Here is a 24,234-nt window from a genome sequence, read left to right as displayed (position 1 = left end):
GGCGCTCCTCGGTCGCACGCATTTACGGTTGGGGCGACAAGAATGGCAAACTCTTGCACAACCTGGTGTCCTACCCCAAGGCCAACCGCATCATTCCAGAGATCCGGGGTGAAGGGGGGGCTCACCAAGTCACCTCTCAGGTCATCGCTCGGACCTTCACCAGCTATTACGCGACCCTTTATGCAGCCCGAACCCCTCGGGGGCCCTATTGGTGGACACTGGGACCCAGTTGCCCTGCCTCTCGCAGACTGATTCTGCAACTCTCGACCGCCCCGTTACGGCCGAGGAGGTACAAGGGGCCATCTCATTGTTGCGCTCCGGCAAAACGCCCGGGCCTGACGGCTACCCCCAGGAGTATTATACAGCGGTTCGGGATACGTTGATCCCACGTTTGGTGGAGTTGTTCAATCACGTGGTGGAAGTGGGGTCCTTTCCATCTGAGAAGGACGTGGCCGCTATTGTAGTCCTTCCGAAGACGCAGCCGCCCTCCCTCGCGTCCCATCCCATCTCCCTTATTAATACGGAGATCAAACTTTTTGCCACAGTGGTAGCCCAGAGACTCCGCTCCCTCTTGCAAACACTGGTTCATCCGGACCAATGCGGTTTTATGCCTGCCCGGGGCACTCGGCATTGCATATGCCGCCTCCACCTCGCTCTGGCACACCGCAGCCGTCTCACCCCGTATCTGGCCCTGCTCCTACTAGACTTTGAGAAAGCCTTTGATACGGTGGATTGGGGCTACCTGGGTGACGTATTGGAAAGGATGGGTGTTGGTCCTGCGTTCCGGCGTTTGATCCGGGTCCTAGTCTCCACTCCTAGGGCTAGGGTCCTTGTCAACGGTGTACTCTCGGAACCCTTCCCCATCCAGAGGGGCACCCGTCAAGGCTGCCCGCTCTCCCCGCTTTTATTCGCCCTTGCGATGGAGCCCCTGGCTTGCCTTATCCGCCAAGATCCCCTCATTCGGGGTTGGGCCTGGGACCTGACCCAGATTGACAAAATAGCCCTATACGCGGACAACGTCCTCCTCTTTCTGGCGGATCCCGAGTGTTCCGGCCCGAGATGTCTGGATGCTCTTTCGGCCTTTGAGCAGACTTCCGGGCTCAGGCTTAACTCTGCGAAATCCACGCCGGTCCCCCTGCACCCCACACGGGCGTGCTTTGATTGGCAGACATCCATCCCCCTGCGTAGGCAATCCTTTAAATATCTAGGGGTGTGGATTGCTTTACACCCGGAGCTCGAGTGGGCCTTGAACATCACCCCCCTGGTTACTAGGGCGAGGGCGGACCTCATGAACTGGCAATCTCTCCCCCTCAACCCTCTTGGTAGAAGCGCCCTTTTCAAAATGATGTTCCTCCCACGCTTCCTATACATACTACAAAATGTTACCTTGTATTTCCCGGGGAGTTGGTTCCGGGAAATGGACGGGGTCCTTACTCGCTTCCAGTGGGGGGGAAAGAGGCCGCGAATGTCCCTGGAGCGCTGCCGCATACCCCCCTATGACGGGGGAATGGGGGTGACTAATCTCCACCTCTACTACCTGGCCACACAGCTTATCGTGATCCATGATTGGTTTGCTGGGGGCGGGTCCAACCCGGCGTACGGAGAGGAACTTAGATCACTAGATTTTTCGCGGCTCCAAGCCTATCTGTATGGGAGCCCGGTGCCACAGGCTCTTCCCACCGCCACCAGGGCAGTGCTTATGGCCTGGCGTGCGGCGCTGAGATATGTAAAGTGGGATCGGAGACTTACCAGGCACACGCCCCTGTGGGACGTGGCTGGCGGAGGTTTCCTCTCTCCAAGGCTTTCGCAGGTGGGACCTCATAGGGATTTCGCTGTTGGGAGACGTTTGGGTGGGGGATCATCTCAGATCCTTTGCAGACCTACAACACCGTCACTCCCTCCATTCCTCCCAATTCTATAGGTATCTACAATTGCGGCACACCCTTCAGGTCCACGTCCTCTTCCCGTGTCCTTTCCCGAATTCAGCCCCCTGGAGGCCCAGGTGATGATGGGGAACCTGGGTAGAGGAGGGGTGTCGCGGCTCTACCGCTCCCTCGTGAACAACAGCCCTGTGGTCCTAGATCCGCTTCACGCTAGCTGGGAGGAGTGGTTAGCTCCCCTGGAAGACGCCCAAAACGCTGACGACCTCCTCCAAGCTGCGTCTAGTCCAACTCTACTATCTCCACGCAGCTTACCTTTCCCCCGCGCGCCTATACACCGCCCGCTTACGTCCCTCTCCGTCCTGCACGCGCTGCCAACGGGCTCCAGCTGACTTCTATCACATGGTGTGGCAATGCCCCGCCCTAGCGACATTCTGGACCAGGGTAGAGCGGGAGCTCACGCAGGCCCTTGGGTGGGAGGTGCCCCATGAACCGCGGCGTCTGCTCCTGGGGGTGATTGACGGCCTTGATGGATCCCGGGCTGATAAGCGCTTGTTGGGCATGGCGTTGGCGATGGCAAAGTGAGACATTGCGGCACTCTGGTCTCAGGCCAAACCCCCCTCAGTCCGGCGATGGAGGAAGGGAGTGGACTGGTGTGGCACTCAGGAGGAGCCTCTTTTTGAAGCCCGGGGATGTCCTGCACTGTTTGGCAAAATCTGGGGCAAATGGTTCAACTTATTGAGGGTCTGAGGTTTTCATGTGTTTTTGTACATGGTCCTTTTCTCAATGAATGGTATGCCCTCCCCCGGAAGGCTTTCATGAATTCTTGTCCTTTCTGTTGCTTGCAATGTGCGTGTATATTGTGTCTGATTCAATGTCAATGAATTCCTTGTTTGCTTCAAAACCTAATAAAATTGATTATCAAAAAAAACTCGAGCCTGGGACTTACAGGTCACACTGACGGAGGGATGCCGAGAACAGGTCCTACAGGCCCCTCCACCCAGACAGACCATGGGGCATATTAGTGCTACCATATAAATACTACGTGTTGATCAATAACCGTATGTATATAACCAAGTGCGCTCAATAGGCGCATGTTATCAGTCTAATTTTTCACCTTAATTTAGGTTTCTGCACAGAGTGGTACACGTGGGGCTGGATCCCACGCTGTCCTGAAGAAGAGGTTAGGGGATACCTCGAAACATGTTGACAAAACAATAGGCAATATAACCACATAACAGTTATATTTTTCCTGTTATTAACCACTTTTTATCTTACCAGCTAGGAGTAGGAATAAATTGTTAACTCACTAGTTAGTTTTTTTTAACTAACACAAACACCACTCCCCAAAGACTGCAAAACACATAGTTTTACACAAAAAAGTGCTCCTACGTAAATCTCGCAAGTCGTAGCACGCCCCAAGCAGTAGATGCTTGGGATGGCCCCAATGATGAAGCATGTCACCTAGGGGCAACCATGGGTGAGTGAGGGAAAAGCATTTTTCTTTTCTAAATTGTTGAGGCTCACCAATTTGGTGAACCCACTGTCTGTTGACTTAGGCTAGTTTCTCATGATCCATTATCTATGGATCAATTGAGTGACGTCAGTAAGTAGTCACTGAGGAACTGGCTGACTACGGAGTATACTCCTCGGGGACCATAGCTCACTGAGACGGCCCTTTCTCCATTTGCCTACTATACCTGGGTCAAACCTATGGAAATACAAAACTAATTTTTTTTTGTATATTTATTGATTATTGGTGATCAATTAATTATTGTCAAGTTTATTTTGTGCAGACTGTTTCTGCATTGTGTCCTGCCCTAAAAATTAGGTATCGCAATGAGGAATACCTTATCTATCTAGACTCCCACTCTTTGAGGTCAAAACGTGTTAGCATGTCATGGCGTTTTGAGGAGCATGAACTCATTCATTTAATTAAAAAAAACATTTTGGCATTTTCATTGAAAAACAAGTTTGCAACATGGTGTGCTTTGTTGTTCACAATATGGATTATGGATGGCTCTGTACCAGTCAATGGTAGTGTCTTAAATATTAGGGTAGGTCGTCCATAAGACCGTCTCGTCGTTATATCCATTTTAGACACCACGTTTTGCATTTTACCAGTTATGTATGTACTGACTGCTATATGCACAGCACTCTGATACCAGGAAGGGTAATAATAGCGCTTTATAAAACTCCACAAATAAATAAATTAGTGCATTTTTAGGACTTTAGCAATATCACCTGTGCTAACACCTCAATAACAATTCCGCACCCCCTACCTACTTGCCCGGTCTAATTACTATCCAAGGGGTAAAGCTATAATGAGTCTGTGCACTTCTACCATCTGAGAGTAGGTCGAGTCTTGGATGGCATGAGGGGGGAGTCACGGGTCAGGGGCTTAAACCTTATTTGCGGAGTTTCATAAAGCACAAACATGACCCTTCTGGATATCAGAGCACTGTACACATAGCAGTCAGAACATATAGAACAGATAAAATGCAAGGAAGGGAAATGTAGGGAGCAATGCAAGACAAAAACAGACACCGTATATCACAACGGCGTATGTAGATCCAGGATCCCGAGAAGTCCAAATGAAAATAAATCGAGCCAAGTGCCTAAAGATAACGAGTGCAGCAATCCATTCATAAAAAGGGTTTTTTATGGGCCAGGCATGACGTCAATCTGAACGGTGTTTGCCTTTCACATAGGCTCTCTTTAGTCTATTTTAGTGCGTGGGGGATCCTCCCGACAAGCGATCCTCAACTAACTGAAGCTTGTCCAGCAGTCCTTCCCACACTTTATCGAGCCACACCCCTGATTGGCATCCCTAAGATTAATGCTTTCATATGCAGTCTAGCGTATTAGGTCGCTACGCCATTTCATTAGTTGAGGGCCTCTGGCACTCTTCAAATTAAAAGTAATTTGTCTCTTGGTGGCCACTTGACGTTTGGCAGGCCTAGAGAATAGTCTCAATAAGCACTTCGAGGGTAGTAGCGATAAATGTTGGTCGGTTACGTCATTAAGTAATGCCAGCATGCCTACCCAGAAGTTAGTAAGATGTGTACCACTCCACACCATGTGAAGCATCTCACCCCCTCCTCGCCACACCTAGGGCATGACGCACAGGAGGTTTAATAATATTTATTCACATAAATCGGGCACTCCTCGAAACTCGCTGGATATTATTTAAGACACTTACCTAGTCCTAATCCTAATTTCTCGCAAGTCATGAAGGGGGTGTCATTGAACCCAGACAGACGCTGTTCTGCTCCGAAGCTATCCAGATGCAGGCATAAACAGACTGGTGATTAAAAGAGACCCCATTCTGGATGGAAGTAACCCTTATTATTGGCAACACAAAGAATCGCCCATCGTGCCAGATTTAACTACCAAGAATCACTAAACATTTAAGAAGCCTGCAACTTCAACGCGGAGATACACCCAATTGCTATACGCCTGGACTGTACACTCATCGTGCCTTCCAAAACCTTATATGCAGAATTTTCCAGTTGTGCCAAATCGAATTTGCCAGCCGACTTCTACCCTCACATGGGCGCCTGGCTGGGTCCCATGTGAATATTACTTTCTTTACTACACTCACGGTGCCACACCTTCTACACAAGGCTGTGCAAACTATCCTTCAGGTGTACCTATAATCTCAGGTCCTGAAGAGTCCCTACATTGCACACAGGGTCGAAACGCCGTCAACAGTTTTCAAAAGCGAACCATTGTACACCAGCACTTATCATGGTATAAAGCACGGTTCATACAATATATACCTCCTAATGGTCGTCTTTATGAAGTATAGGAAACCTTGTATATATGTCACAAATATGTCACTATTTTGTTAGGTTCTACTTTTTTAGGGTCCGCCTTTTCACTGGGACACCACTCACTAAAACTAGATGATTGTTTAATTACCTTGTATGTATTTTGTTTCAAAGACTATATAAATAATAATTGTGTATGAAATACGAATCTAAGGTGTGTACGACTCCTTCTCTTTCTGACAGCACACGGACCCATCACATTGCCACTGTGCGTTTACATCAAGATTGTGTTTCCATTAGTCCACAGGAGCCACTGTTGTTATTGTTAAATGCATTTGTAGCGCGCACAGCTACTCCAGAGTGTCCCGGCGCGAAGCCTGAAATGAATCGTAATTCTAGGGATTAAAACAGGAAGGTTTTCAGCTTTTTCTTGAAAGTCCGGGAATCTTGAATGCTACGTATAGCCAAAGGTAGTGCTTTCCAACCAAGAGCCGCCTTCCGAACAACGGAGCAACCGCCCAGCCATTGACGGATTAAACGTGGGATCTGAACCAACAATTGGGAGGCAGAACACAACTGTCTTGACGGCGTATAAAAAGAGAACCTCTTCTGCAAGTAGCTGGGTCCCCTACCGTAGAAGGCAGAATGGGCAATTGACAAGACCTTAGATTTAATCCGCACCTCCATAGGAAGTCAATGCAGGGTGCGCAAGTGAAGGCGTACACTACTCCTTCTGGGGAGACCTAGGAGGAGGCGGGCCGCAGAATTCTGCACCACCTGAAGCTTCTTCACCAAATAGCCGGGGGACCCGACATACAGAGCATTAGCACAGTCCAGGCGAGAAAGAATCAACGCTCGGACCACAGTTTCCCTCGCATCCTTTGGAAGAAGAGGTGAAACTTCCTCAAGGTTTTCAAAATGCCAAAACAAAACCCCCCAATTTCTTGATCTGGGTAGCAAAGGTTAGGTTCTCCTCAAACCAATCGCCCAGATTTTTTACAGCAGTGTCTGACATACAGGGCAGGGGAAACCCCGCCGGCCATAATAACTCTCTAAAGTTAGGCGGATATTTACCATAAAGAAGTATTTCAGATTTCTCCTCATCACACTTCAGCTGGGCCTGAGCCAACCAGCAAACTATCGAAAGCAGGCAGTGCTGGGCGGAGCAAGACCTCTGCATCATTGCCCTCCCAGGTAAACAGCAGCTGAGTGTCGTCCGCATAGGCAATCACCTTAGCCCCAAGCTCCTCCCCTAAATATATCAGTGGGGTAACATAGATGTTAAAGAGCAAGGGGCTAAGGGATGAACCCTGCGGAACGCCTGTAACTACTGGCAGAGATGCTGAAATACAAGGTGGAAGCCAAACCTGCTGCGACCGGTCGGCCAAGAAAGAAGTGAGTCAGTCTAAAGCGGAACCAGCAATACCAATCTCTGAAAGTCTAGCAAGAAGAAGGGAGGGAGGCACCGTGTCGAATGCCGCCGAGAGGTCCAGCATAGACAAGGCTGCCCCTCCAGCCAGCATCCAGACACTCTCGGATGGCTTCCAAAACCTCTATCAGCGCAGTCTCTGTACTATAGGCGGCACGAAAGCCAGACTGCGCTGGGTGCAGCAGGCCAGCATCTTCAAAATAGACCGTGAGTTGTCTCGTAACCACCTTCTCACATACTTTTGCCAAACTTGGCAGACGAGAGATTGGGCGGTAATTTCCAGGGGACAAAGGGTCAAGTGAAGGCTTTTTTAGAAGAGGAAGAATCAAAGCCTGCTTCCACGTAACAGGCACCCGCCCCTCTGACAGGGACAAAAAAACCAATGTTGTTGACTTCAAGATTAATGATGTCAGCGGCTGAGGCTAGCAGCCTAGCTGCACACGGATCAGCAGGCAGGCTCGATTTCAGACCCTTAGGAATTTCTAAGGGTACAAGGCAGCTCTGCTGAAGAAAAAGCAAATAGCTTATGAATAGGGCCAACTAAGGATCTAGAGGGAGTAGAGGAAACAAAAGGTCCCTGAAAACAGGTGGAAAAAGCCGCCTGGATAGCCTGAATCTAATCTAGGAAGAACTTAGCAAGAACATTGCACCAAGTCTCAGAGATTGGTGCCGAACAAACCTGGGCACGGGGAGCCAAAAAACTTTGTACTATTGAAAAAATGTACTTCGGGTTATTATTCGCCTGATCAATGTGCAAAGAAAAGTAACTTTTTTTGCTTCAATAATCGCCCTGTAATAGTTTTTTTGTTTGGTTCTAAGCGCATGTTTCGCCAGTGGACAGTAGTTATTGGCGCGCCATAGTCTCTCTAATACCTTACAATCATGTTTTAGTAATCGGAGCTCAGACGAGAAACAGGGTTTGGAAGGGGAGTCTCTAGTGAGCCTGGATGTACACAGAAGGGAAAGCGCGGTCACCGAATTAGAGATCCATTCGGTGAACCCCAACAAGGACCCTTCCAAGTCCTGCTGACAAATTGGCCGCGAGGAAGCTAAGGCACTGTTAAACTGCTGAGGATCAATTTTACAAAACATTGGGGGCAGGTTGGACCCCAATGGCACCGTTTGTTGCGGGACATCCCAAGAAAAGCAGACGAGAAAGGGGTCGGACAAAGAGACCGGCAGGGGTTGGTCGACCTAAATAGGGAAATTAGAGCAGATGGGGTCTAATGCCCTCCATGGTGTGTGGGAAGGTGGACCCATTGTGAGAGTTGAGCCAAAATGAGCGAATCCAAAAAGTCACTGGAATCCCTAGTCTCAGGCTGATCGAAATGGAGATTAACATCTCCTAAGACCAGGTAATGTAAAAATCCAAGCGCCCGCTCCGCCACGGCATCACTAAAAGAGTTGAGAAAAGTGCTAGTTGGGCCTGGTGGACGATAAATAAGAGAACCTCCCAGCGTAAAGTACGCAGAAAGATGTAGACTAAAGTCCAGCACTTCACTATCACCCCACACACTGATGTCCTCCATGCGGAGACCACTTTTCCCTATACATAATGGCTACGCCCCCCCCCCTTCTAAACGGGCGATCTTAAATCCAGCTGGGGTGGCAAGTGCAGCAATAGGATTTGAAGTGTCATCTAACTAGGTCTCTGTGCAAATCTAAGCCGTTATCCAGTATCAGATCAAATACATCCACATGATGCTTCCTAAGAGATCTCACATTGATAAGGGCAGCTTGAACACACTGGGACCTAGATGCCATGCTAGGGAGAATCCTGTCTGGGGGTCTAGAATATGCCTAAAACCACCAGTATTGCTGTTGGACCCGGCCTCGTGGCGTGGCCCATCCCGACCCGTAGCGACACCATACTGACCCCTACACCCCACCCGGCCCTGATTAACGCAGCCTACCCGACCCAGTCCACACCTGATCCCCCACAGAACCCGGGGCTACCCCCGTCCTTCCCTTCATCTTCCCAACACCGGGCACCCTCCCCACTCCATCGGCCTCGCGGCCTCCAGTGACCAGGCCCCGCACCCCAGATGGCCGCCCTCGACCCAAGCGCGACCCCGGCCTAGTCGCGCCATGCCGGCTGGGGGGGAAGAGAGCTCCCGGTGAGCAGGAGAGGGAGGAGTAGTTTCACTCACACCTCTGGCCTCCTCTCAAGAGATGGTTTCGATTGCCCCTCCGGCCACCCGGAGGGCTGGCTCCACGCCTGCTGCGTGTCTGGGATCCCTCCCGACCCCGCCTTGAAAGGATCAAAGGGCCGCGTGGCAGGAACCCCCAAAAAACGACCCCCAGGCGCTAAGACCCCTGCCCGTGAGGACTCCGGACATCAAAGAGGAGTCGACCTACAACAAGGGGTGCTCTGGGACCATCAGCAGATTGAATCCTGGAACGAAGAGAGCCCTGCTGACGTGGTCGCTGCTGAAAGAACATCCTCCCAAGGTCCGATGGACTTCTGCCTAAATCATCCGAGCCCTGCTGACGCGGTCGCGGCTTCCCTTGCAACCTTGAGAACTCTGAGCCCTGCTGACCGACTCGCGGCTCTTTGAAGATTGTCCGGCCTCCAACATCCTTACTCGAGCCCTGCAGACTTGGTCGCAACTCAAGAGCCATTCTGGTCCGGCTGGACCCCAAAGATCGTATCATATTCCCCGGCTCGAGGATTGAGAGCCGTGCGCTGGATACGCACCTGCATTGACCTTGATCCTAAGACTGTCCCGCTACCCCTACCCAACCGAGACTTTGTGAGCCCTTGCTCTACTTGTACAGACGACTCTGTGGATCATAAAGGTCCTGATATTTCTAGATAAAGAATACGTGCTTCAGAATCTACGGTGTGGTGTCTCTGTGTTGCGTGGTGCTAAATCAGCATGTACGATCCTAGATACGAGACCCAGCCCTGAGGGGGTCACCCGCCAGTGCTCGGCTACATCTCCCGGGAAAGGTGGGTTGCAGGGCGGTCATGTACATATTCTGTCCTTCCCTGAGGCTGGCCCTTCTAACAATTGCAAACATAGTCCCGGCGGCATGGTGTGACACTCCTACCTTGGGATGAACACATGGATGGCCGAAAGACCTTAAGGAACGCCGCAGACCATACGACCCTTTTACCCCCCACCTCTTTCCGTTGGGCAGCATAACTGGCCCTGGCCGCTGTTGGTGCGCTGACGGGCGCAGACGGATTTGCTTTCGGCGTGCCCGCTGCACACGTCCGCTGGGCATCCAAACAGTGGCCATTAAATAGTGTGAATTGAAGTCCTGCGTGCAGCGACTAGAGCACTGACTGGGGAAAACACGTGGCACTAACAAAATAGCCACTCAAACCCGAGTTTCCCCGCAAAGTGCTAGGACGAGTTTAGCCAGCAAAAGGGAGTTTAACACACTCCAAAGTGCAAAATCAGCAGTGACATAAAATTAAAACAATTAAAATAACACAGCCCCTCCAGTTATTTCGCTGTTGTTGTAGCTATTAAAATGAAATTCCCATTAAAATTTGTGAAACACAACCTATTCAGGGATGCGCATTGTGTTTTGTTAATAACTGCTGGTAAGTCATGCAGTTCCTCAAATGATTGCAGTTTCCCACCAGCATACACGTCTCCCAGTTTTCAATACCTCGTGCTGCCCAGTCCAGTAACTGAGTCCTGGCACGTAAGAAGATTGACGTCCAGCCGGGAGGTAATTCTGGCGAATGGGTGGTCTCCGTTCTACATGTCAGTAGACAGCATGACCAACAGAGCTTGGCCACAGACAGCCGCCATTCAGGCTTCACATAGCACTGCCATCGATCCACAGAGCATGACTATAATGTCATCAACACAGCACTACAGTTCTTCCAAGGTGCTGGCCAGGCCAGTATGACAGCACTAGATTCTATCCAGAGAGATGGCCATGCCTGTATCAAAGGGCACTTGAACTGCTGCAGGGAGCCAGTCGTTCCAGTACCCTGCAGCACACAGAGAGGCAGTTACACATTTATTGCACAACACTTACATCATTCCACAGAGTACCCGTTGGTCAGACAGCACAAAGCACTATACTCAAGCCTCCGGAGATTGCTGTTCAGGAACACACAACACTACCAACAAGTCAGTGAAAGCTGGCTGTGGCGTGACACAGCTATACACAGAGTCAGCTCTGCAGAAATCACAGAGCATTACATGCAAGACACAGAACTCAGCAGTGCAGGAACACACAGTACTACCAACTACCAACAAGCCACTGAAAGCTAGCTGTGGAGGCATGCCACAGCCCCATCCCTATTTCAGACACACACAGATGGCTGCAGAGACACGACACAGCAATACCATCAAGCCACAGAGAGCAAGCGTTGCAGACATCACAGAGCTTTACCAAGAATATACAGAGAGACATGCAGACACTATCATGGAACCAAAAAGGTTTCAAGCACAGATAGCAGGAGAAATGAGAACTGCAACTTACCGGCAGGATGTTGCTTGGGGTGATCTCTACTTTGGGGGGGGTCACTTTCGGCTTGGCACTCTGGTTGCTGTCACTTGCGGTTTCTGCAACAGCCAACGTTGAGTTCTTGGTAGTTCTTGGGCGAGGAGTTTTTTTCTAAAAGGAAAAAAGTTCATTACGATCACCAGCACCTGTCAAAGTACAGTGAATATCTTCATTTTACAAACTCTAACATCAGACACAGAATGAAACCTTTGACCCATTCCTGGACCAGTGGCGGTAGGGAGGGACTGCTTTTATAGCTCTAACGACCTGGGTGCATGTTTGTTTCTATTCTCAGGAAGAAAAGAGCAGGCCCTGGGTGTCCCAGATGAGGAGAAACAATGTGGCCACTCACTGATATATGAAGATGTATTTAAAATGCATCAGCAGGGTTAGTGCTAGCCACGCGGCAGGAGGCTCACGAGTCTGTGGCGCACTCGGTGTTAAGCAAGCCGTGATCCAGGCACCAAGAGGAAACACGAACCATTAGATTCTTCGGTTCTGAGATGAGGTAACTATCAGACGAAGACCACGCAACTCCTTCCTCGCACAGTCTGATGTGAACCAGAAGGCACAAAAACCCACAACTGAAGGCAGATGTGGTCACTCTACTCAGAGTCGGTGCACCTGATGCAGATGCGGGAGGCACTAGTAAATGTTTGTGTGAATTGCTAAGAGAGGCGCCACACTCCTCTAATGATACGATGATCTCCTTTTCTGCTACGGTCACCATAGCAGTCGTCCTTCTATTCCCACCTGATACTTTAGCTCCATCTCTCTGCAACGGCAACGTCTGTGCAGCGATCGGGAGAACAGACGAGTAGCCACCACCAATGCAAGGTTCTTAATATGAGAAAGATTTGGCAACCACCATCCATTTTTTTTTTTAAACTATTTTTTTGTTTTTGGAACAGTTCTAACAAATAACAGCACAGTTCAAGCAGTATGAGCCACTTGTCGCAGTGTTTTCAAACTTAAATATCTTTATCATACTTGTGAACCCAGAAAATACGCAAAACCACAGACACTAACGTTCAGGATTTGATTTAGCATCCACAACCCCATGACAATATTTCCACCGTTTATCCCAGATCTTGGCATGCTTTCTGGGGCAACCTTTCGCTCTATCCACCAGCACCTCCTTTCTGGCACAAAAGTCCATGCCTTTGGTTCAGGCAGCCACCGTGGGGTCCATCTCATCCCACCAATGTTTAGCAATTTCTCTTTTGGCGATGAGCGTGACTCTCCACATCCGTCCATCACTCCAAGGAGCATCATATTCGGGTCAAAGTATATTTGCATATGGCTGGGTCCAAACTGGGGTGGCATAGTGGGCAAAAGAACGATGGATTTAACCCAGATCTTTTGACTGGGGGAGAATGTATGCATTGTCAGCATTCCGTCCATCAGTTGTTTGCTGTAACACTTTTCGCCCTAAGTGGGATGGGTATGCCCAGATGTGGGTCCCTTGCTCACTGTGCCACTGAATTTAAGCTATCCTGGCTGAAGAAGAGTGACATACCCTGAAACCGGTCCCAAGATGCTTGTTTCCGGTCCAGGGATGACCTGGCCTGTCAGTTCGGTCTGGACTGTTCCCATGGGGCACAGGGTCAAGACTGATTTGCATATGGCTGGGTCCAAACTGGGGTGGCAGAGTGGGCAAAACAACAATGGATTTAACCCAGATCTTTTGACTGGGGAGAATATCTGCATTGTCAGCATTCCGTCCATCATTTGTTTGCTGTATCACTTTTCACCCTAAGTGGGATGGGTATTCCCAGACGTGGGACCCGTGCTCACTGTGCCACTGTGTGAGAAGTTGGCCTGGTAGATGCTGTTCACTAGTTAAAGTGGACACCTTGCACCAGTACAATTCGACTTTTATGGTAGTAGGTTTAGGACAACCTTTAAAGAAAGCTATCCTAGTGGTAGCTGTGGAGAGAAGCCTTCAGGCTAAGTCTTTAGAGGAATGTAAAGCAGCTTGTTTTACCACATGATCTCTTGAATTACAAAATGAAAGGACACCACACAGGTATATATATCAAATATATATGTATTTATTACTAGACAGCTCTCTACTAATCTCTTTATGAGATTAGAAGTCAGGAACATATGCACAAATCAACATTTCACAACAAGTTAAGCACAAATATGGCTGGGGCCCTAGGGGCGTACCAGACCATATACTAAAAAAGAGACTCAAGAATAACGACTTGCAAAGGGACAAGGCCTAGGGCCTTCAGAAGCGTTGGGGCCTCACAAAACCACCCAAGGCAGGTAAGTGAAGGACCTACGGGGGACGCATGTAGCTGTTAACACAGCCGCGAATCCCCGTCGACATCAATGGTGTAAGTCGCGGTTGGAATTTAAGAGTTTAAGGGTACTTCGGGAGAGTCTACAAGCAAGTTCTAGGGTAAGTAGTTCTAGGGTAAGTAGTTCTAGAGCCGGGTGCATAGGTGTCTTTTTGTGTCGGGTCGCGGCGTCGTTTTCAATGGGAGCCAATGAAGACTTGCTGCTTGTGAAGACAGACGAAGTGTCCGGTGGAATCCAAGCCTGGATTCATAAGAAGCAACACCTGAAAGTAGAGGAGACAATGTTCAAAGTCACTTGGCAGTGACTCGGGGAAAGGAAGATAGATGCCCACAGTCGTCGGGTGTTTTCAGGTAGTTCACGGGTGTCTTGACTCTTCAGCCACGTGGTCCAGGAGGCGTGGACGACGACCAGGAGCTGGATTTGGCGTGTCCCACGAAGTCTGCAGCTTACTGCAGTGTCGGTGACCAGATTGGAGCCAACAAGCCTTGGAAACAGCAAGTCTCGTGGAAAGGACAGAAAGTCAGCGGTGCAGACCAGCAAGGTCTGCGGGACTCACCCAGCGAAGGTAAGTCAGGGCAGACCTGGAGCAACCAGGGGAGCCCTTTGAAATTGTAGGAAAGTCTTCCGGGGACCCACAAGCCAGCCGGCAAGGGATCGCGAAGACACCTCAGGAGGATCCACTCAACAGGGGCCCACGGTCACTCAGGACGGGTAGGCCTCTGATCTTTGGAGGGATCCCTGCTAGAGGCTTGGACCACACGTGGCCCAATGCACAGGTTCGTAGAACGTCGTGAAGGGGTTGCACTCGAAAATAGTGCACGGTACCCAGGGATTGCGGTTCCTCGTCACTCGTGGGGTCCACTTGCCTCAGCGTCGCTGAGGACTCACAATGGCCTTGGAGAAGTCAGGAAATCCTCTTCCTGAGCTGCAGGGACTTTGGGCTCTGGTGGGAGCGGTGGAGTTTGCGAACGTTGATTGCAGTTTTTGGTGCCTGCCAAGCAGGGTAGTCACTCCTTGACTCCAAGGGAGATTCTTCAGTCTTCCAGAAATAGTGGAACGTCGAAGGTCCGGGATTCGTCTTCAGAGCGTCGTCCAGGGGTATCTAGTTTGCAATGGCAAGGGTTCCCTAACTTATACTGGAAGGAAGGGAGGGACTAGCTGTATGACCCCACCTATGGGAGGGTCAGGGGAGTGGGTGGCTACACCCACTTCCCTTTGTCCAGTTTTGCGCCAGAGCAGGGGCAGGTAGCCCCTGAGCCGGTTTAAACTAGTGTATGCACAGAGAAGCCTACTGCTTCCCCAGTGCAGGACTTCAAAGCACTCTAGGAGTGCACCCACCCAGCCCCAATACACTAAACCCTGTCTGGGAGCTGGTCACACCTCCCTGTGACAGGATACCTATTGTTGGGCTTTCTCCACTGCGAGTTTCGGTCATCAGCAGGAGGGCAGCCCAGTGTCTGTGACTGGTGGCATCCATTTTGTGATGCCAGGGCTTTTCAGGATTCTACCGCCTTTCCACAGTAGGTACTTGTCTATCCCTCTAGAAGGGTGGGATCATGCTCCCACACCAGTTACTGGTGTGGGGGTATGATTCCAAAGCGTTTGACACCAAACACGACATGTTTTGATGCAGCCATTCCAAAGGTAGCATTTACCGCAAGGTTATAATGCACTTAAGAGTATATGGTTTGACCGCATTCACAAACAGCCCCAGAGAATTGACTCTGAGAGCTGCCGAGAGGCCCTGCTCAGGCAGACACCCCCTCACATGGAAACCAAGCCCACTGCCCTTAGAATTGATAGGGCCTGCCTTAGGGGTGACTGATCGGTTTAAATGTGTGTGCAGGGGAGATATAGGGAACCTATATCTCTGTGAGGAGTGCTAACACTACCTCACCCAGGCTGCAGTAGCAGGCCTGTGGTGTCCGATTTAGTCTGCTTCCCAGGGGTGGCAGAATACATGCTTCAGCCCCTGGTAGGCCTGTGAAGTACCTATGCCCTTGGTACCGAAGGTACCATATACTAGGGACTCATAAGGCACCACAGTATCCAATCACTAGTGCACCTAATATGCACTCCATGTTGTTTTAGAGAGAACAGAGAGGCTGGGGCCCTGATAAGCAGGGTCCCAGCCAGACTATAGCCAGAAACCAGTGTAAACATAAGAAAAAAATTGGGGGCAACATAAAGGGCAGATCCTATTCTCCTACACACTGGATTCAAGCTAGCCTAGCTAAAGAAGGGTGACATACCCTGAAACCGGTCCCAGGATGCTTGTTTCCGGTCCAGGGATGACCTGGCCTGTCAGTTCGGTCTGGACTGTTCCCATGGGGCACTGGGTCAAGGCTGATTTGCATATGGCTGTGTCCAAACTGGGGTGGCGTAGTGGGCAAAAGAACGATGGATGTAACCCAGATCTTTTGGCTGGGGGAGAATGTCTGCATTGTCAGCATTCCGTCCATCATTTGTTTGCTGTAACATTGCAGTGATGGACTGTTGGATCTCTTCTTTGCGATTGGGTTATCCAACTTTTCCAGAGCTGATGCAGACAAAGAATAGATTGGGAGATCAGTTATTTATAGGGTTGTCTCGCTCAGGCCTGGGAGGGGCATGAACTACATATAATTGTGCACAGTAGGTCGCAAATGAGTCCACAATGCTTTCGGCCGAGTGAACCAAATGCCCTGTGCTATTTCGAATGGAGAGGATTCTTCTGGATGCCTGTTCCCTATTTTTGAGCCAAGGCAGTAGTTTACCAGATTTGTCAGATGTTTCATATATCTGTACCAGCATGCTGGGTCTGGCTGCATGCACACTACCAAATAATTTTGTGTTCAACTCTATTTCATTCTAGCCTAATTGTCTCAGAGAGTAAGGGACTGTTCTTCCTGCTAATTCTCTCTCCAGTGTAAGAATGTAGCTTTCTAGTATTACCACCAATCTTTGGGCCCGATTCAAAGATCTAATCTGAGACAAAATTCTGAACTTACTACTTTTGGTATTCACAGAATGCACTTACTACTTTTGGTTAAACTTACTACTTTTGGTTAAACTTACTACTTTTGGTATTCACAGAATGCACTAACTACTGTTGGTTAAACTTACTACTTTTGGTTAAACTTACTGTATTCACAGAATGCACTTACTACTTTTGGTTAAACTTACTACTTTTGGTATTCACAGAAGGCATTTAGTAGTAGTAAATTTAGTTTACTACTACTAAATGCCTTCTGTGACTACCAAAAGTAGTACGTTTAGGATTAGTTCTGTGAATCGGGCCCGTAGTCTTTATTGTTGCCCATAACATATATGTCGTCACTCGTGCTCTGAGGAATGTCCGAGAGCGCTAGAGGAGGCGACCGAACCAACATGACATTTAAAATATTCTGTGATTCTATTGAGGAGCAACTCTGCAAGTATCTTTCCTGTTAACCACCAGGCGTCCATGCGCCAAGTCCCATGTCTACTCTGATCCGGAATTCCCTGCTCACTTTGAGAGTGGTTGGAGAGGCTACGTGGAAGAATCCCAGTCTGCACGACTCTCCCCACCTCCACCCCCGGGGTAAACAAATAATGCAACCAAGAATGTGAAGTTTGTGAAGATGTAGAATATATGTGTATTATTGATCTGTCTTACAATGACGACGCCAAAAGTCTACCAACCGCGGAGCATCAGCTGACCGGGCAACGCTAGTTGAGGCCATTGGTTTGGCGGTGTCCATCCCAACATTCATCAATGCATTAAAGTCCCACGTAACCACAGTCTTCACCACTGCAGTATCTGCAAGCAACTATGTGAGCGTGCGAAGTGTTACATCCATCAGGGTGGAGCGATGCAAGTACTTACGAGTGTCCTCGGGTGACCATATAACAACTGCGTCATACTTGCGTATCTCCTAAAGGCTTCTGGACTGATTTAACAAACAATGGTAAGATTTTTCAGAAGAAAAGCAACTTTACAGGAGCTGCGAGTGTAGCCGGCATGGTAAACTCGGACATAACCATGTCCTCTCAGAAACGCACATTTTGTACAGAATTGAATATGCTACTTACCAGTATGCATCTGTTCTTGGCATGTAGGGCTGCTGACATTCATATCTGTGCATAGATCGCCGCCTAGTGTTGGGTCCGGATGTTTGCACGTTGTTGTCCTGGAAGAGTCTTCGAAGTATCCTGAGATAGGTGACTCCTCCCCTGGACCACAGTGCGCATGGGCATCCTCTCCATCCTCAGATTGTTTTTCGCCATTGTGGCAGTGATTGAGTAGATACAGAAAGTGATGACCATGCTATACAGTAATTCTGAGAGCTGCAGCTGCTACAGGCGCCGGGGAGGAGGGTGGGCGATATGAATGTCAGCAGCCCTACATGCCAAGAACAGATGCATACTGGTAAGTAGCATATTCAGTTCGAGGCATGTGGGCTGCTGAATTCATATCTGTGCATAGAATACATAGCAGTACCTCCTATTAGCGGCGGCCACCAGTGCCAGCTGCAGCGGTCTGAAAAAGAGTTTTGAGAACAGCCTGTCCTACAGCTGCCTGCTGTTTTGAGTGTACATCTACACAATAGTGTTTGGTAAATGTATGTATAGTGGACCATGTGGCTGCTCTACATATATCCTGTATATGAATGTTTCCCAGGAAAGCCATGGACGCCCCTAACTTACGTGTTGAGTGGGCTCGTGGGGGAATCGTTAATGTGCGTTTAACCTTTTGATAGCAAATTTGAATACATTTAACGATTCATCTGGCTATACCTGCTTTGGAGATGGCGTTGTCTTTGTGTTGTGGAGAAAAGGCAACGAAAAGTTGTTTCGTCTTCCTAAAGTCTTTAGTTCTGTCTATATAGTACATGAGGGCTCTTTTGACATCTAGCGTATGGAGCATTCTTTCAGCTACATTTTGTGGATTCTGAAAGAAAACAGGCAGTTCAATAGTTTGATTCATGTGGAACTGCGGTATTACTTTAGGCATGAATTTGGGGTTGGTACGTAGTATGACCCTGTTTGCATGAACCTGTATGAATGGCTCTTGAATGGTTAGTGCCTGGAGTTCACTAACTCTTCTTAACGAAGTGATTGCCACTAGGAAAGCTACTTTCCAGGTGAGGAATTGAATCTCACATGAGTGGAGAGGTTCGAAGGGTGGACCCATCAGTCGGGTGAGGACCAAGTTGAGGTTCCACACCGGTGCTGGTGGGTGTCTTGGGAGAATTACTCGTTTAAGTCCCTCCAAGAAAGCTTTGATGGCAGGCACTCGGAATAAAGAGAGGTGCTGCCTGTTCTGGAGATAGGCTGCTATTGCGGTTAAATGGACACGTATTGAGGTGTATGCCAGATTGCATCGGTATAGGTGTAAGAGGTAACAGATTATGTTTTGAATGGATGCGTCTAGCGGGTTAATGTCATTGTTGTTGCAATAAATGACAAACCTCTTCCATTTAGCTGCATAGCAAGCTCTGGTAGTGGGTCTCCTGGCCTCCTTAATGATCTCCATACAGTCAGGTGGCAGGTTTAGGTAGCCAAACTCTAAGACTTCAGGAGCCAGATTGCCAGGTTCAGCTGTTGCGGATCTGGGTGCTGAATTTCGCCATGGTTCTGCGTTAAGAGTGCAGGTTTGATCCGCAGCCTTTGATGCGGCACCACGGAAAGTTCCAGAAAGGTGGTGTACCATGGCTGGCGCGCCCATGTGGGAGCAACTAGGATGAGTGTCAGTGAGGGCTGTCGCAGTTTGCGTGCCACCAGCGGTATTAATGGCGCTGGGGGAAAAGCGTACGCAAATCTGCCGGACCAGTTCATCCATATCGCATAGCCCTGCGACTGTGGATGTGGGAACCTGGCGGCAAAGCTTTGGCATTTTGCGTTTTCGTTTGTGGCGAATAGGTCTATCTCTGGATGACCCCACTGTTGGAAGTACGGTTGGAGTACTGACGGGTGTAGCTCCCATTCGTGCATCTGGTGGCTGTGTCTGCTGAGCAGATCCGCCATCTGGTTGTCCTTGCCGGGGAGGTGTTCCGCCATGAGGAATATGTTCCTCCGAATGGCCCACTTCCACATGCTCTGAGCCAGATGAGACAACTGTGGAGAGTGTGTTCCTCCCTGCTTCTGTATGTAGTACATGGCAGTCATGTTGTCCGTCCGGATCAACACAACTTTGTTGCACAAGTGTACTTTGAATGCCTTCATTGCCAGGAAGATTGCCATCAGTTCCAGAAGATTGATGTGCATCTTCTTTTGTTGTATTGTCCATAGTCCCTGCACTGTGTAATTGAGTACATGAGCTCCCCATCCCTGGAGAGACGCGTCCGCCGTCAGTATTATTTGTGGAACAGGCTCTTGGAACGGTCGGCCCTTGCAAAGGTTTTGTGGATTCCACCAATGCAGAGAGTTGTATGCCCGACCGCTCACCAACACTAGGTCTTTTAATTGCCCGTGAGCCTGATTCCATTGACGTGCCAAGCACTCCTGAAGCGGGCGCATATGTAGTCTCGCGTGTGGGACTATGAAAATGCAGGAGGCCATCATGCCTATCAACTGCATGAACACTCGCGCGGGAAGGGAGTGTTGGGGTTTGAACTTGGAAATCAGCATTTGCATGCTGTTGATCCTCACTAAATTCGGCTGAGCTGTGGCTGCCAGAGTGTCTATGGTCGCACCTAGGTACTGTTGTACGTGTGCGGGTTGGAGATGTGATTTTGGGTAATTTAGTGAGAATCCCAGACTGTGAAGAAGGTGAATGGTGAGGGACATGTGGCTGGCACATTGCTGGGCTGACTTTGCCTGAACAAGCCAGTCGTCCAGGTAAGGGTAGACGTGAATGTGTTGTCTTCGTAGATGTGCAGCCACTGTAGCTAGGCACTTGGTGAAAACTCTGGGTGCTGTTGTCACACCGAAGGGGAGGACTTTGAATTGGTAGTGCTGCCCCTGAATAGTGAACCTGAGGTATTTCCTGTGTGACGGGTGTATGGGTATGTGGAAGTACGCATCTTTGAGGTCTAGTGTGGCTAGGAAGTCTCCCTGGCTGAGCAGCGGGAGAACCTGCTGTAGGGTGAGCATATGGAAATGCTCTGAGAGAATGTAGTGGTTGAGGGGTCTCAGGTCTAGTATAGGTCTAAGCGACCCGTCCTTTTTTGGGATTAGGAAGTACAGAGAGTACACCCCTGTCCCCTGCTGGTTGAAGGGCACAACCTCTATTGCACCTTTTTGCAGCATACTTAGCACTTCCTGCTGCAATAATGCTAAGTGCTCTGCGGACATATGACGGTGCTTTGGCGGTATTGTGGGTGGAGTGGAGGTTAATTCGAGACAGTAACCGTGCTGGATAATATCCCTGACCCACCTGTCCGTGGTGATGGTATTCCACGTGGACAGGAACCGCTGGAGTCTCCCCCCGACAGGTGTTATGTGGTCGGGGGGAAGGGAGAGGGCGTCACTGTTTGTTCTTGGGTGAGGACCTGGTGTTGCCGTAACCGCGTCCTCTGCCCTAGGTGCTGGAGCCACGATATCCACCTCTGTTGTTTTTATCGTAGGTACTCTGTGTGCCCCCTTTATTGTATGTCTGCTGTGGCCCCTGTCCTCTAGCTGCACCCCTATTCCCGGGGCGACGAAAGGAGCCACTACGAAATGTCTGCGTTTGCAGAGCCCCCATTGACTTTGCAGTGTCAGTGTCCTTTTTTATCTTTTCTAAGGTGGTGTCAACTTCAGGTCCGAATAAGTAGTCGGGGTTGACAGGCTGATTTAGGATGTTGTTTTGAATCTCAGGTTTGAATCCGGAGATTCTTAACCAAGCGTGTCGGCGTAACATGACGCTGGTGTTTATCGCCCTCGCAGCTGTGTCGGCAGCATCTAGTGCGCACTTAATGGATGCGTTTGTAAGAAGTTGTCCCTCTCTGATGAGGAGCTCCGCTGCCTCTTTGTACTCGTCTGGCAGATGTTGGAGTAGTGACTCTAGCGTGTCGTAGAACGATCGTAGCGAGCCAGGAGGGCCTGTGTATTGGCAATGCGCCAGATGTTTGCTGCTTGAGCTGCAATCCTCTTGCCTGAGGTCTCCAGCACCTTGGACTCTTTGTCTGGGGGAGGAGCATCACCAGTTGTTTGCGAGTGCGCTCGTTTGCGAGCGTTAGCAACCACCATGGAGTCCAGAGGTAACGGACCTCTAATGTACATAGGGTCCCCGGGCGCAGGTTTGTATTTCTTTTCAATCCTGGGGTTCAGCACCCGTGCCCTGGTTGTTTCCTTGAAAATCTCCTTTGCTGGCTTGAGAACACCTTTCAACATGGGCAGAGTTTTGACAGTCCTCTCAGAGGAGGCGAAAGTGTCCACCAAGAAGTCGTCCTCAACTGTGTCAGAGTGGAGTTGCACTCCATGATTGGCTGCAGCACGTTCTATGAGGGCATTGAAGGCAGCAGTGTCCTCTGTGGGAGATGTTTTTGTGCCGTAAAGCTGCGTGTCCTGGGTATCTGTTGTGGCACCCGGGTCTGCAGGGTCATCCCAAGCTTGATCTGGGTCCTGCTGCTCCTCAGGAGCTATATCTCTAGGGTAGGTGGTATCATCACCCATGTAATCCTCCATTGCGTCCGTGTCGGAGGGCGTCGGAGAAAAGGACTGGGGATTCGGATAGGAGGTATGCAGGCGTTCGTATAGAACCGGTTCTGATTCTGCTGGCAGTTTCTGCTTTAGAGGGATTCTGTAAGAGTCCAAAGCCTGCTCTGGTGTGACCTTCCGTTTTCGGAGCATGAGTCTGCCGGTGTCGGCGTCTATGAATTGGGACGGTAAAGGCTCAGTAGGAGAGTGTCCAGTAGATGGGGACCTTGTCTGGCGGACACGTGTTCGGATCTCGAACATCTTTGGCGCCGTGGACGGCGGCAAACCAAAAGTGATGTTGGTTGGTGCCGAAGGTGCCTTTGGAGCCTTTTTCGGGTCGGGGCCCGACGTGGACTGGAGGGCTGCCCGTTCTCTGATGCATTGCAATGACGCCGCAACTTGTCGCACCGAGAACGCCGAAGGTTCTTTGGTGCCGAGTGGTTCTGCAGAGGTAGGCGTGGACTGCTTCGGAGCCACAGGGTCATCGATTCGAGGAGAGGTAGTAGCGGTCGACGGAGTCGATGACTTGACCCTAGTCGCTGCCTTCGAAGTGGACTGCGATGGAGCGGCCATTTTAACTTTGGTGGTCGGGGCCGATTGCTTCGGTGCCGGGGGCCGAGGCGCTTTTGAGGTACCGATGGCCTTCTTTTTCAGGTCGGTACCGGCATCCGCTGCAGCGAGTTCGGCGCCGAAATCCCTTTTAGTGCGTTCGGAGCCGATGGTGTGGGCTGGCGTCAAAGGAGTGGAGGTCTTCGAGCCGACCACTGCTAGTTTCACTTTCGGTTTCTGTGGAACCGGTGCGACGATTGGTTTCGGTTTCGTTGAAGGGAAACCAGTCTTTTTCGCTAATAATGGCTCTTGCTGGATGTTCGAGGCCGGGCCCGAAGGCGGGGCCGAAGAACTGCGGGATTGATCTCGGGTAAGGCCCGGAGGCGATCCCTCGACCGGAGCCGTAGAATGACGCACTTTGATAGCCTCCGTTTCGACGGGTAGGCCCTGCTCCTCACCAGAGCTATCTTCTTCGGCCCCAAAGGCCTCATCGTAGTCTCCTACCTCATCGTCGGCTTCTTCCCTGTGAAAAAGCGCTTCATCGGCGTCTTCCGATCGGGAATCGTGTTCGGAAGCGGGGCTGTAGTTCATGTCTTCCACGCTTTCAACATCCTCGTCCTCGGTGCTGAAGATGTTGGCCGGGGCCGGTGCCGATTGCTGCGCTTCTAATCTCGCTGCCCGTCGATTCCGGAGAGTCTTCTTGGATCGGAATCGGGCACAGGCCATACATTTCGATTCGTCGTGATCCGGCGAGAGGCATTTGTTGCACACCGGGTGGACGTCGATATGTGGATATTTGGCGTGGCAAACAGGACACCGTTTGAATGGGGTCCTCGATTCCATCGTCGATGTAAGGTCGATGGTCGGATTAAACGGATCCGAAAAACTTGAAAAGTTTGCTAAACTAAGCAAGAAAGCTGTCGATACCGAGCGGGAACAGTACCGACGAAAACTAAAGGCCTTTTGGCCTTAAACTAAATTTTCCTAACTTGAGCTAAGATAAGCACATCCGAACCCAATGGCGGAGAAAAACAATCTGAGGATGGAGAGGATGCCCATGCGCACTGTGGTCCAGGGGAGGAGTCACCTATCTCAGGATACTTCGAAGACTCTTCCAGGACAACAACGTGCAAACATCCGGACCCAACACTAGGCGGCGATCTATGCACAGATATGAATTCAGCAGCCCACATGCCTCGAACAGGTGTGTTTCTAACAACAGGGCCACCTCTGG

The 24,234-nt window shown here is 50.0% G+C and overlaps 1 protein-coding gene across 4 annotated transcripts in view; it reads right to left on the bottom strand.

Annotated features, from left to right (window-relative positions):
- LOC146863540 (uncharacterized) overlaps positions 1–24,234 on the bottom strand; it is a 263,370-nt gene that overhangs the window by 153,098 nt on the left and 86,038 nt on the right. For all 4 annotated transcript variants that reach the window (XM_085642996.1, XM_085642995.1, XM_085642994.1 and 1 more), the window contains one exon: positions 11,535–11,669. In XM_085642996.1, the coding sequence (XP_085499122.1) occupies positions 11,535–11,669 (135 nt within the window). The remainder of the gene's footprint in view (positions 1–11,534; positions 11,670–24,234) is intronic.

The sequence above is a fragment of the Triturus cristatus genome, chromosome 2_2, assembly GCF_964204655.1.
Source record: "Triturus cristatus chromosome 2_2, aTriCri1.1, whole genome shotgun sequence".
NCBI lineage: Eukaryota > Metazoa > Chordata > Amphibia > Caudata > Salamandridae > Triturus > Triturus cristatus.
This window is presented reverse-complemented; position numbering and strand designations above follow the sequence as displayed.